Source organism: Dendrobates tinctorius, unplaced genomic scaffold, assembly GCF_039654945.1.
Source record: "Dendrobates tinctorius isolate UK_male_01 unplaced genomic scaffold, ASM3965494v1 ptg000008l, whole genome shotgun sequence".
Taxonomy (NCBI): Eukaryota; Metazoa; Chordata; class Amphibia; order Anura; family Dendrobatidae; genus Dendrobates; species Dendrobates tinctorius.
The window spans coordinates 65,254,687-65,269,139 of NW_027361676.1; the positions used below are offsets into that span (position 1 = coordinate 65,254,687).

Below are 14,453 nucleotides of genomic sequence, written 5' to 3' on the forward strand. Positions count from 1 at the left end.
CGCTGGCCAGCGCGCATCGCTGCGTGTGGCAGCGAGAGACCAACGATCAGCGACGCTGGACGCTTGTTTCCAATGTAAAGAGCGGGTATCTAAGAGCCGCGTGGCTCTTAGTTACCCGCTGTTTACCTTGGAAACCAGCGTGCACGCTGGTTTCCTGGGTAAATAGTAGGTATCCAAGAGCCGCGCAGCTCTTAGTTACCCGCTGGTTACCTTGGAAACCAGCGTGCACGCTGGTTTCCTGGGTAAATAGCAGGTGTTCAAGAGCCGCGCGGCTCTTAGGTACCCGCTGTTTACATTGGAAACCAGCTTGCTTGCTGGTCCTGATCGCTGGAGAGGCTGTCTATGTGACAGCTCACCAGCAATCAGTCTAGCGATGTCCCAGCGATCCCATCCATGTCGGATCGTTGGTGGGATCCCTGGGACATCGTTATGTGTAACGGGGCCTTAAGACAGTCACAGAAGAATAGCAACGCACAGCGAGCAATATGGTAATAACGTGCTTTGCACTTCCTGTACAGTTCACGCTTCTTTATATCATTTAATGGATTTATTTAGAATCTCTTGAACCATTTCACTTCCCGGTATTAGAAAATTCAAGAGCAACCAACAAGCTGAAATGTATTATTTATCACCGAGCACAATGCTGACAGCATCCAGCATTTATTAGAGCGAAATTTCTCATCCCCTCTTTCCTCGCTAATAGCAGGGTTATTGCTTCCTGCTCGTGGTATGAAGAATGTGTTAATTTATTATAAATGTATTTATTTTTACTAAATCACATGTACTGTGTGAACAGATGTTTAACGCTCGCACAGAGATGCAGATTTATTTTAGTTTTGTATTTGTAAACTCATCACAAATGGAACTAATTTTTCCGGTGTCCTTAGCAAAAATGATAACTTTTATTTGTTCTATAACTGCACAGCATAGGAAAAAAAAAGTGAGAAGAAGCTGTGAGTCCTACATGTTCAAACACATTAATAGGGCTCTCATATTTGGCCATTGTATTGATGTTTTTACTGAGCAATGTATTTAAGAGCTGCTGCTTTTTTCTCCTGTTTTTGTTTGATCTTTCGTCTCTTTGTAAAACTCCTTTTAGATAATCTAGGAATATTGGGGCCGCATTTAAATATCTTTAATGTAAAATGTATGATTACAATGCGATTTATAAGATATGAAGGCCTAGTAATATTTAATATTCTATTCAAACGCTTCCAAGATTGCACAGGGAAAAACAAAAGGTCAATAATAAGGAAATGTGATTAAATTACTTGGCTTTATAAATCAAAGTATAACTGAAATAAAGAAGTCATACTAAGACAAAATAAGTTGTGTCTCATCTCCAAATTCTTCAGAAAGTTTAAAGGGGTTGTCTGACAGGTAAACACTTTTAGCTATAAGCTCAGAATAGTTTAAAAAGTAAAAGAAGTAGTACTCACCCCGCTAATCCCTGGTGGTCCCTTTCCAAAACTGCCCCTCAAAGGTTTCTTCCTGCTAAAACTAATGTCTTCAACAGTCAGTGACTAGAGAGTGGTTGCAGAACCAATTGTCATGCACAGTATGGTAAAGACTAAGTGCAACACGAAGGGATGGGGGTAAGGAAACCCACACACTAGGGAAAGGGTGAGTGGAGACCCCCTAGGCAAATCTAATACCACCCTACCTGTCTTACCATCCCTAAATTGGTTCCTCACCAATCGCGGAGCAGGAAACCTAAGCCCTGTTTCTCCCTAGAGCTAAGCCTTAGATAGGGAGGGGGTGGGATGAGCACTGGTCAGTCCCCACTGTAAACTAAAGACAAAAAGGTAGACAGACAAGAGAAATAAACTTAGCCTGAGCAGACTCAGAGAGGTAACACCAAAAGTCCTCAAAAAGCTCCAGAGAGGAAGTTACCCAACTGCTATAGCTCCAAGCCTTCACAAGGGAAAATGTGAATATCACCTGTGACTCTCTGCAGCAGACTGGGGATTTATAAACCCCCAGGTCCAGGTGTATCAACTAGAGCCAGAGTGAGGTTGCCGATGGGTCTAGATTATGTGAAGTAATTATCCCCCTCTACTCCTCCTTGGTCAGACCTCATCTGGAATACTGTGTCAAGTTCTGGGCACCACATTGAAAAAACTGGAACAGGTTCAGAAAAGAACTACCAGGAAGCACACTGCAAAGTATGTCCTACGAGGAACGATTCTTGGAATGCTTAGCTTGCCAAACAGAAGGCTAAGAGGAGTCTTAATAGCTGCCTACAAATATCTGAAGGGATGTCACAGTGTAGAGGGATCATCGTTAGTCTCATTTGTTCATGGAAACATGAGAAGAAATGGAATGAAACTGAAAGAGAGAAGATACAGATTAAATATTAGAAAACTTTTTGACAGTGAGGGTGATCAATGAGTGGAACAGGCTGCCACGAGAGGTGGTGAGTTCTCCTTCAATGAAAGTCTTCAAACAGGCTGGACAGACATCTGTCTGAGATGATTTAGTGAATCCTGCATTGGGCAGGTGGTTGGACACAATGACCCTGGAGGTCCCTTCCAACTCTAACATTCTATGAAAGTATTACTATTCCAAGATGTATTGATTAAAATCAACTTTAAAATTCACTTTGTTCTTGGGGAAACCCTTTTAAGGGGTATTTCCTCCTAAAAGATATACATACAGCAATGTACACAACATCCTCACATTAATACAGCATTTTACGTGTCCACCTAGTAGCTACACAGAGTTATAGTGTAACCTCTTTGTACATTTAGACTTTGTGCCTCTCTCCATATTGGTTGGTCACTCCTCCCATCTGTCCATGTCTGAGCATAGCTGGTTCCCACCTGCCCTTTAAGTGTATAGTCTTAGGCCTAGGAAAGGTATGTCTGTTAGTCTAGATTCCCATGTGGACAGGTTGCCTTATTGCTGGCAATGGTTTCAGATAATTTAATCAAAATGTGTGGTAAGAAACTTGTAATTTATTTGTAATTATTTACTGTATATATTGTTGGCTAACCAACCAGACATTGTGATAGTAGACAAGGATCAGAAGACAGCAATTTTAATAGATTGAGGGTAAACTGATTAAATTTGCTGATGACACAAAGCTAGGAGGGATAGCTAATACTAGAGAAGAGAGAGAGAGGATTCAAAAATATTTAAATAAACTGGAGAAGTGGGCAGCAACTAACAGAATGGTTTTTAACAGGGAGAAATGCAAAGTACTACATCTGGGCAATAAAAATGAAAAAAAGCATATATAGAATGGGAGGAATAGGGCTAAGTGACAGCACATGTGAAAAAGACTTGGGTATACTAATAGATCACAGACTGAATATGAGTCAACAGTGTGATGCAGCAGCAAAAAAGGCAAATGCAATTCTAGGATGTATTAACAGAAGCATACAGTCTAGATCACGTGAAGTCATTATTTCCCTCTACTCTTTGGTCAGACCTCATCTGGAATATTGTGTCCAGTTTTGGGCACCACATTTTAAAAAAGACATCAACAAACTGGAGCAAGTTCAGAACAGAGCGACCAGAATGGTGACCGGTCTGCAAACCCTGTCTTATGAGGAAAGGTTGCAGGATTTGGGAATGTTTAGTTTGCAAAAGAGAACACTGAGAGGAGACTTAATAGCTGTCTACAAATATCTAAAGGGCTGTCACATTGTAGAAGGATCAACTTTATTCTCATTTGCACAAGGAAAGACTAGAAGCAATGGGATGAAACTGAATGGGAGGAGACACAGATTAGATATTAGAAAAAACTTTTTGACAGTTAGAGTGATCAATGAGTGGAACAGGCTGCCACAAGAAGTGGTGAGTTCTCCTTCAATGGAAGTCTTCAAACAGAGGCTGGACAGACATCTGACTGGGATGATTTAGCGAATCCTGCTTTGAGCAGGGGGTTGGACCAGATGGCCCAGGAGGTCCCTTCCAACTCTACGATTCTATTATTCTATGATTCTATGATTCTATGGCAATGCGAAGTGACAGCAACATCAGAAAGACGAAATATATGAAGCTGGAGTAATACCAGGGCCTCAAAGGAGAACTGGAGAAGTTGTGGAAGGTGAAGGCAACAGTGAGTCCAGTGGTGATGGGAGCACTTGGAGCAGTGACCCGTAAGTTGGGAAAATGGCAACAACATATCCCAGGAGCAACATCTGAGCTCTCTGTCCAGAAAATCGCAATACTGGGAACAACTAAGATCATGCGCAGAAGCCTTAAACTCCCAGGTCTCTGGTAGAGGACCCGAGAATGAAAAAGGACTACAAAGACCACCCCCACTGAGGGGTGAGAAGGAAGTTTATATATATATACACGCTGGTCACCACTGTAGTGCAGTAGTGATCCTGACAGTGGGCACTCTACTCCACAGAGCGATTCATAGGCTTGTGCCTTTTGTGCCTAGCATCCCTTGTGGCACAGAACTCTACAGATCAACTACTTTGACGAACAGGCGAACGTTTTCCATAGTTGTCTGTATCAAGTTGCCTACTCCACTGCATTCAATGGCACATCAGTGCTGTAGTTCTGCTGGTTCAGACGAAAATAAAATGTAAGGCTGCGTTCACACGTGGCGTTTTTTTCGCGTTTCCGCGGCGGTTTTAACCGCACGATTTTGCCGCGAAAGCGCGAAAAATAAGCATCCCATGCATTCCTATGGGATTCCGCAATGCTGTGCTAATGCTGCGGTTTTTACTGCGCCGGAATCGCTTCGCGATAAAAAACGCAGCATACTCATTAATTTTGCGGAATCGCGGCGATCCCGCACCCATAGGAATGCATTGTTCTGCTTACTTTCCGCATGTGGCTGTGCACACCATGCGAAAAGTAAGCAGAACATTTGCGGATGGTACCCACGGTCTGGAGGAGAGGAGACTGTCCTCTGGGCTTTGGGTACCATATCCCTGTAAAAAATAGAATTTAAAATAAAAAATATTGTTATTCTCACCTTCCGACGTCCCGTGCAGCCTTCCCGCCTCTCTCCACGCTCTTGTTCCCAGTAATCCTTTGCGAAAATGCCTGCGATGACGTCCAGTCTCGCGGTCATTCGCGCAACGTAATCGCGAATCACCGCGAGACGTCGCGATCCCGTGAGAACGTACGTCATTGCGGGCATTTTCGCAAAGGATTACTGGGAACAAGAGCGTGGAGAGAGGCGGGAAGGCTGCGCGGGACATCGGAAGGTAAGAATAACACCATTTTTTATTTTTTGTTATTATTTTTTACATTTTATCTTTTACTACTGATGCTGCATAGGCGGCCTCAGTAGTAAAAAGTTGGTCACACTTGTCAAACACTATGCTTGACGAGTGTGACCAACCTGTCAATCAGTTCTCCAAGTGATGCTACAGATCGCTTGGAAAACGCTAGCATTTTGCAAGCTAATTACGCTTGCAAAATGCTAGTTTTTCCACGGGAAAATCGCTGGAAATTAAAATGCGATTTCCCCGCGGAATGGAATTCCGGAACTCTCGCGGTAATTTCCGCGAGAGTTCCGCTACATATGAACTTAGCTTAAATGTGTATGAGGTCTTATTAATGCATGGTGGATCATCATCAGTAGATTCGCCAGTGGGATATTTTTCTGCTTTGCTCGGGTCAGATGTGGAATGTAGGTGAATGGAAATGACTGAATTCTCATTGCATTCTGATGGTTTTAGATCATGTCAGGACAGAGAATGGTTACTAGGACTTCAACTTTTCCTTTAAAACAACTGATGTAAGTGAGGTTTTTTTTGCACCAGCTCAGCAGGTTTCTTTTTTTACCTTATGCCTCTATAGTAATGTAGTTCTTTTTTTTCCTCTCTTAGCTTATTCCCTTGTGAACTCTAACTTTTCCTCTCTGAATCAATGGACATTTAATTGTTTATCAGCGCTTTTTCATATTATGCTAATGTATGACCAACTGTCTTCCTGCCACTGTGACATGTGGGTTACCATGCCCAAAGCTAATCTGAGAGCTGGCACCCTAAGGGAACAGCATGCTGCTGCTTCCTCGAGATTTCACAGCGCTCCTAACAAGCTGTATGTAGATGGTGCCCTGCTTGACATGCCCCGTCATCGGTTTAAGAAAAAAATCCTCCAGTATTCACTGATTATTCTAAACTCATGGCATATTTAGCTGGGACTGCATGAATAAAGATGCATTTTTTAATGAAAATTGCACACAAGGATTAAATGCAAAGCAGGAAAAAAGAACAATGTTAAATTACTCATAGAAAATGGCTCACTTCAACGTTTGTTCAAGCAAATTAGTGACACTGATGTTTACTAAAAGGGCAATTTGAGAGCTGTCTGTTCAGGAGGCCGCATGTCTGCACCCAGCGCTCGCAGTGCTCAGCAGCACGAGGAACAAAAGCAAAATCACGCACCTACGAATCAGCTCCAGCAGGTAAACCAAGCATGTCATTTAGCTATAATAACCTCTAATATCTGAGAGCTGGTAAAAATAACAGGTATGAGCTGGTGCTAATTAGGAAGTAGTAGAAATCTGGCACCTTGCAATTAGTGTAGTAAAAGCAGTGAAAGTGTAAAATTATATGTTCATTCTTTCTCATAATTGAAATGTTACAATGTTTCTAGTAAAACGGATATATAACATTTATGGGGCTTCTATCTATCTGTCCATCTGATATCTATCTACAGTATCTATCTATTTATGTATCTATCCATCTGATATATATCTATCTAGAAGAAACACAAAAAAAAACGGAGAAAAAAAGGCAAGTTGGACATAATTTCACATAAAACCCCCAAAAAATGAGTCAGGCAAATTTGTTGGTAACTTCAACTTAATATTTGGTTGCACACCCTTTGGGATAAATAATTACAATCAGTTCGCCCCTATAACCATCCACAAGCTTCTTACACCTCTCAACTGGAATTTTGGACCATTCTTCTTTTGCAATCTGCTCCAGGTCTTTCATATGTGAAGAGTGCCTTCAACATACAGCAATTTTAAGATCTCTACACAATTGTTCAATAGATTCGGATCAGGACTCATTTCTGGCCACTTCAGTACTCTCCAGCACTTTGTTTTCATCCATTTCTGGGTGCTTCTTGAAGTATGTTTGGGGTCATTGTCATGCTGGAAGAGCCATGAAATAGAAAGCAAACCCAGCTTTCTGACACTGGGCACTACATTGCGACCCAAAATCCTTTGGTAATCTTTAGATGTCATGCCTTGCACACAGTCAAGGCACCCAGTGGCAGAGGCAGCAAAACAGCCCCAAAACATTGTTGAACCTCCACCATACTTGACTGTAGGTACTGTGTTCTTTGTAGGCCTCATTCTGTTTTCAGTAAACAGTAAAATTATATGCTTTATCAAAAAGCTTTATCTTTGCTTCAGATGCTTTCTCAGAAGGATTTTGTCTTACTCTTGTACATTTTGGCAGACTGCAAGCTTGCTTGTTTGTTTCTCTGTGTCAGCAGTGGGGTCCTCCTGGGTCTTCTGCCATAGTGTTTTATTTCATTCAATTGTTAATGGATTGTTCTCGCTGATACTGATGTACCCTGAGCCTGCAGGACTGCTTGAATTTCTTTGGAACTTGATTGGGGCTCCTCATCAACCATCCGGACTATCCTGCATTACAACCTTTCATCAATTTTTCTCTGCTGTCCACTTCCAGGAAGATTAGCTACAATTCCACCAGTTGTGAACTTCTTGATTATGTTGCACACCTTGGACAAATGAACATTAAGATCTCTGAAGATGGACTTGTAACCTTGAGATTGTTCATATTGTTCAACAATTTTGGTTCTCAAGACCTCACACAGTTCTCTTCTCCTCTTTCTGTTCTCCATGCTTAGTTTGGCACACACAGACACACAATGCAAAGATTGAGTCAACTTCTTCCCTTTTATCTGGTTTCAGGTGTGATTTTCATATTTACCACACCTGTTACTTGCCACAGGTAAGTTTGAACAAGCATCACATGCTTGAAACAAAATTCTTTACCCACACTTTTGGAAAGGTGCCAATTGTTTTGTCCAATTTGCCTTTTTTCTCTGTTTTTTGTGTTGTTCCAATACACACAAAGGAAATCAACATATGTATAACAAAACTTGTGTAATTGCAATAATTTTCAGGGAGAAATTCTTAACTTTCTGGAACAATTTCAACGGTGTCAACACTTAACATAACTATATCTACAGTATCTATACGATACCTATCTGTTTATACATTCTCTGTCATATTTCTCTCTCTATCATATATTCTTTGTCTTACCCGCTATCTATCTCTTTACTTATGGTGTCTATCATCCTATAATCAGCAAATCTATCTTTTTTTTTTTATATCTCTATTGAATGCTTATAATGATTATCCATTTATCTATTGACAATATACCAATCTTTCCATTTAAATATTTTCTCTCATATCTTACTCCATCATATTTGTTGTCATCTATATCTATCTATTTACTTATCACATATCTATAATACTATAATAAGAAATATATCTATTTATAAAACAATTTATCTGACTATGTATCTATCGCCGTATAAATCCATGTCTGATTCTGTAGTAATCATCTCTATATTAGTAAAAGTTGAAACTTCTATGTCTAAATATATATTTATCTAAGAAGGTTAGCAAGGGAAACATATGGCAAATGCCTTGTGGACATCCCTTGTCTTTAGGATAGAACAGCCATTCCATAATCTCTGTAAATTGCTTTAGCAAGGTCAAGATTTTGTCATGTCATCAAATTGTGATATGAGATCCAGCGCCTCCTTCACTATAAATCTTATACATTATTAATAGCGTGTAGACATCACTATGGATCTATTGCCATGTACAAATAAATGTGGTCCCGTGGGTATCGGTCTCTATGAGTGTCTGTATAGCGTTATTTCTTTTGTCATATGGTATATGGTCCCAGACTTTTTCTAAATTTACTCTAGGCTTAAATTAGGCTTAGTTACATATATAGTTTTGAAGGCTGAAGGAAGACCTTATGTCCATCTAGTTCAGCCTATTTTTAGTGCAGCTGTTCTGCATTGTTGATCCTGGGGAAGGCAAAAAACCCACAGAGTAGAAGCCAATTTTCTCCATAGGGAAAAAAGTTCCTTCCCCAAAGCTGGGTCAACCATCTACCTATAATATTCCGTTATTCGTAACCTTCTATACTGTTACAAGAAAAGCATCCATTACTTTCTTAAATTCATTCAGTGAGTTGGCCATCACCACTTCCTCAGGAAGAGAATTCCAGAGCCTCACTGCTCTTACCGTGAAGAACCCTCTTCTATGCTGGTGCAATAATTGACTTTCCTCCAAATGAAGAGAATGCCACCTTGTTCTTGTCACAGTCCTTGGTACAAACAGTTCATTGGAGAGATCTCTGTATTGCCCTCTGATATACTTGTACATATATATTAAGTCTCCCCTAAGTCTTCTCTTTTCTAGAGTAAATAGACCTAATTTTGATAACCTTTCTGGGTATTGTAGTGAACCAACTCCATTTATCATTTTAGTAGCCCGCCTTTGATCCCTTTCATGTTCAGTAATGTCTTTCTTGAGCACCGGCGTCCAAAATTGCACACAGTACTCCAAGTGTGGTCTGACGAGTGACAGGTCAGAGTCTTATCATGTGGGTGTATGGTTTAATGTTGAACCTGCACAAAATACATGATATTGGGTGGCATGAAGCATGGCATACCAACATTAATGGCATGTATAGCCACATTGTCTCAATATAATAATTAATTACCTGTTTGATCATCTGAGCTGGTGCTTGTCACATACAGAGCATAAAGTAACCAGCAGATATAATGTTATGTATGGAATGTTAACCCCTTAGTGACCAGGCCAAAATTGTCAAATCCGACATTTGTCACTTTACATGGTATTGAGATTGGAATGCTTCTACATAACCAGTGATTCTAAGATTGTTTTTTTCAAGACACATTGCACATTGTTAGTGGTAAATTTAGGTGGATGTGTTGCATGGTCATAGCTGGCAGACACTGTGACCATTAATTGACCTCAGATAGCCTTATTAATTATTAGAACCACACACATGCGATCTCAGGGTTAAAGAGGGAACCTCTGGGGTGAAAGAGTTAGCTTTTGGGGCTAAACAAGGCATCTCTGTGGCTAAAGAGGGAGCTTCTGTGGCTAAAGAGGGAGCCTTGGGCAAAAGAGGTAGCTTCTATGGCTAAACAGGGAGTCTCGGACTAAAGAGGGAGCCTCTGGGGTTAAAGAAGGAGTCTCTGGGGCTAACCAGGGAGTCTCTTGGGCCTACAGGGCTGAAGAGGGAGCCTCTGGGGCTAAATAGAGAATCTCTGTGGCTAAGGAAGGACCTTCTGGGGCTAAAGAAGGAGCCTCCTCTTTCTGTTAAACATCTATGGGCAATAAATGATCACAATTAATGCCAATGTAACAAGGTGGCATGGGATGGTAGTCATGGGCGAGTTCACTAAGCAACAGTCAGTGAGCACCTCGGTGCCATGTCCATGAAAAGATAAATAAAGTCCCTTGTACTGCATGTGCAGCATGCACCAGAGCACACCCACAGGCTCTGTCATATTTCCCTCAGCTGCTGCCATGTCGGCTCCGCAAATCAATTCAGAGACGTGGTCTTTTTTCAACAATTGAACTTTACTAGACAGCAGCGTATTCATCATATAGGCAGCACAAGTCAAACACAGAGACATTTTCTTATCTGCATTCTTCACACAGTCAGCACATGTTAAACAAAGAGACATCTTTTCTTTCCCTGTCATCTGGAAAGAAAAGATGTCTCTTTGTTTAACATGTGCTGACTGTGTGGGAAAGGGAAGCTGATGCAGAAGATAGAGTCTATCTTCTGCATCAGCTTCCCTTTCCCGGCAAGCTCAACTATATCCTTGGACAATCTGTGTCCCACCTGTTTCCTTGGACAATTTCTGTCCCTTTTCTGGACAATCTCTGTCCCACTCGTGCTCCAGGCCCACCAGCTTCCTGCTGTTTCCCTCCAAGTTATAGGGTAACGGGCTTGCCGACTCAGCTGCCTCATAATCCCAGCCACTAGCTTCAGATGCTTCCTTTAAATGGTTCTGTATAAGCTGGTGACCACCTGAATGATTCTCAGCCTGGGACCCCTTACTATAACAGTTTTATCCCCACGGCCTGTAATACTCTGCCCACATGTCCTGCCCTTGGGCAAGGTGCCCAGGCATCTGACAGAACCAGGAATTATCTGTCCTATACCCCCCTGCTCTGTGCTGCTCTGCTGTGTGACTCCTCTCATCTGCATAACCCCTATGCTGCCTGTGTCTAACTAAAGCCCCCGTTACACATAGCGATATCGCTAGCAATATCGCTGTAACATCACCGATTTTGTGACGTAGCAGCGATATTGCTAGCGATATCGCTATGTGTGATACTTACCTCCGACCGGCTCCCCCCGCTGCTCATCGCTGGTTGCGCGAGAACGTCCTGGACCATTTCTCATCGGGCGCTTCCTGCTGGGCTTCCTGTGGCGCCGACGAGCGACGCGTGGACGCGGGCGGGAGGACGTCAGGATCGCCGCATCTGACAGGTAAGTAGCGACCCCCGACCCCTGCTATGTCGCTGGTGAGATCTGCCTGTGTGGCAGCTCACTAGCGACCACTTAGCGATGCACCAGCGATCCATATCGTGTAGGGATCGCTGGTGCATCGCTAAGTGTAACGGTACCCTAACACTTCTATCTATTTTATTCTCTATCTCTACTGTGCCCCCTCTATTCTAATCCCCCTATGGTCCTGCACTACTTACTTATCTATCCCTAAGCTAAAGCACAATACATCACATTAATACATCACAAATACATTACAGTGCACACAATAGCGAAACATTAATAAAATATCAGGGTGCCGCATGTGACACAGGTGAACAGCTTCAAGGAGAGAAAAGGTACATGAGGGTCCCCGCCACCTCCTTACACCAAAACAAATTGTGGTGGATGCAGCAGAGTTACAGCTATAGTATAAATTTGACACTTGATGCATTGTACCCATCATGTCTTATTTCTCAGGTCAATAAAAAGGTGTGTTGGCTGTCATTAAGGTAATTTGGACAAATTATTTGATTTTATGAAAATGATAAACCTTGGACGACTGTGTATTCATACATTCCCTTGGTGTGAATGTTATTTAGTTTGTATGCCTTCCTTGATTGTCTAATATTCTCTTTATTGTTTATTTGTACAGTAGCAACTTAGCTCATCGCTATTACCTGGCCACCGACCCTGTGACAGGAGATCTGTATGTGTCTGATGCAAACACCCGCAAAATATACCGTCCTAAGTCACTTACGGGAGCGAAGGATTTAATCAAGAATGCTGAAGTGATTGCTGGCACAGGGGAACAGTGCACTCCTTTCGATGAGGCGAGATGCGGAGAAGGGGGAAAGGCTGTCGAAGCTACGCTCACCACTCCAAAAGGCGAGTATCTGGAATCTGGTTGCTATATGTTACACCAAATACCGTTAATCTGCAAAAAGTGTCAGTATAATACATGCTCAGATTGGGGAAGTATTTCTGTCATCTTTTATATTTGGTCTTTGGTCCTGGTGTCTGGGAAGACTCATAGGTCCATAATGGACAGCTTTAATTTTAATTGGGTTTGTAAAGTGGCAATCAGCTTTTATATATTCAGACAACTCACATCTCAGTCTTATATCAGCAAATGTTACAAAGTGGACAGACTCTTTTGAGATTGCCTATTTTTTGTCTAGATTTTGGTGTTTTGCATCTTGTTTTTCATTTGCACCGTATTCTTTAATGTGTGTCTTTTGTGAAGTCTATTTTACATGTGTTCACCGGTTGTTTTTTTATTTTTGCCATTGCGTGTAAAAGTTTGTCTTTTTCAAATGTTTATGACCAGTTCATCAATTGCAACTTCTTACAAAAATCACTGCATTTTTTCGCAAATGTACTCCAGTCCTTTCCTGGCAAGATATTATGTGCGCTTGCAATTTTTTTCGCCAATTTTATGACGTTTTTACTGAACATGTTACTTTTGCACTGAAAAGTGACAAAAAGGTTAAAAACAAAAATAGAGAGCATTTTTGATTTTGCATAAAATTCACAAACTGCATGAGTCATTTTGAAACCGTGTGCAAAAAAACAAATTCCACAAGAAAGAAAAAGTAAGGTAACTTACAAAAAAAAAAACAAAACGCAAATGATGAAGATGAGTTAGGCCTTAGATCTTTGTGGAGGTGTCTGTTATTAATTAGGGGTACTGCCCATCCTGGTAGTCCCATAACATACAAAATGAAATGAAATTCTAGAGCTCTGGAGATTAGCAAGTGTGAAAGTAAGGACATAGATTTTGTTCTTTGAGGTGCTGCTTTATCGGCAAAATTAATGATGAAGATGGAGGCGATCTGAGCTAAAATCTGAGTCTTATCCAGATGTGTCAAATAACAGTGTGAGACTAGCTCCCCAGAGTAATGCAGGTCTGATATCAACACATCTCTATTTCTAGTGTACGGTATATACTGTAGAGGATTCATAATCCCGGCCATTATTAAAATATGAGCTGGAGATTTCTCCATGCTGGTGTTCATTAAAGTTTTTGGTTCTGTATCACATGAAGAATTTGTTTTATGTCAGCATGTGGCTCAAATAATTGACCTCTACGAGATTTTTGATGGTTCTGATCATAGAGGACATTTTGTAAGAGAAAAATAATATTAAACTGAGCGGCTAAGCCGTTTTTTTCCTGTAAGGAGGAAAAGCTATGTATCTTAGTTCATGCATATCACAGGGGCCCGAGAGGTAAGGGGGCCACCAACACCTCCAAAGCAGGAGGAATGGTGCATAATAAGGAACTATTGGACTGCAGAGGGCTCATATATTGTTATTGCACCAGAGCACACCTCTGTCTGTGTCCTGTCTGCTACTGGGCCATTTATATGGATACACCTGGGTGGGCCATGTATGTGGATACACCTAAATAGAATGTGAATGGTTGGTGATATCAACTTCCTGTTTGTGGCACATTAGTATATGGGAGGGGAAAAACTTTTCAAGATGGGTGGTTACCATGGTGGCCATTTTGAAGTCGGCAATTTTGGATCCAACTTTATAAATGGCCTACCTAGGTGTATCCATATAAATGGTCCACCCTTTGTATATACTGTGTATATATATATATATATATGCACAGTACAGACCAAAAGTTTGGACACACCTTCTCATTCAAAGGGTTCTCTTTATTTTCATGACTATGAAAATTGTAGATTCACTTTTGAAGGCATCAAAACTATGAATTAACACATGTGGAATTATATAATTAACAAAAAAGTGTGAAACAATTATATTCTAGGTTCTTCAAAGTAGCCACCTTTTGCTTTGATTACTGCTTTGCACACTCTTGGCATTCTCTTGATGAGCTTCAAGAGGTAGTCACTGGAAATGGTCTTCCAACAGTCTTGAAGGAGTTCCCAGAGATGCTTAGCACTTGTTGGCCCTTTTGCCTTCACGCTG

At 41.3% G+C, this 14,453-nt stretch overlaps 1 protein-coding gene across 10 annotated transcripts in view; it reads left to right on the forward strand.

Moving 5' to 3' along the window:
- TENM3 (teneurin transmembrane protein 3) overlaps positions 1 to 14,453 on the forward strand; it is a 1,679,324-nt gene that overhangs the window by 1,598,047 nt on the left and 66,824 nt on the right. For all 10 annotated transcript variants that reach the window (XM_073577886.1, XM_073577891.1, XM_073577894.1 and 7 more), the window contains one exon: positions 12,169 to 12,401. In XM_073577886.1, coding sequence (XP_073433987.1) covers positions 12,169 to 12,401 — 233 coding nt within the window. The remainder of the gene's footprint in view (positions 1 to 12,168; positions 12,402 to 14,453) is intronic.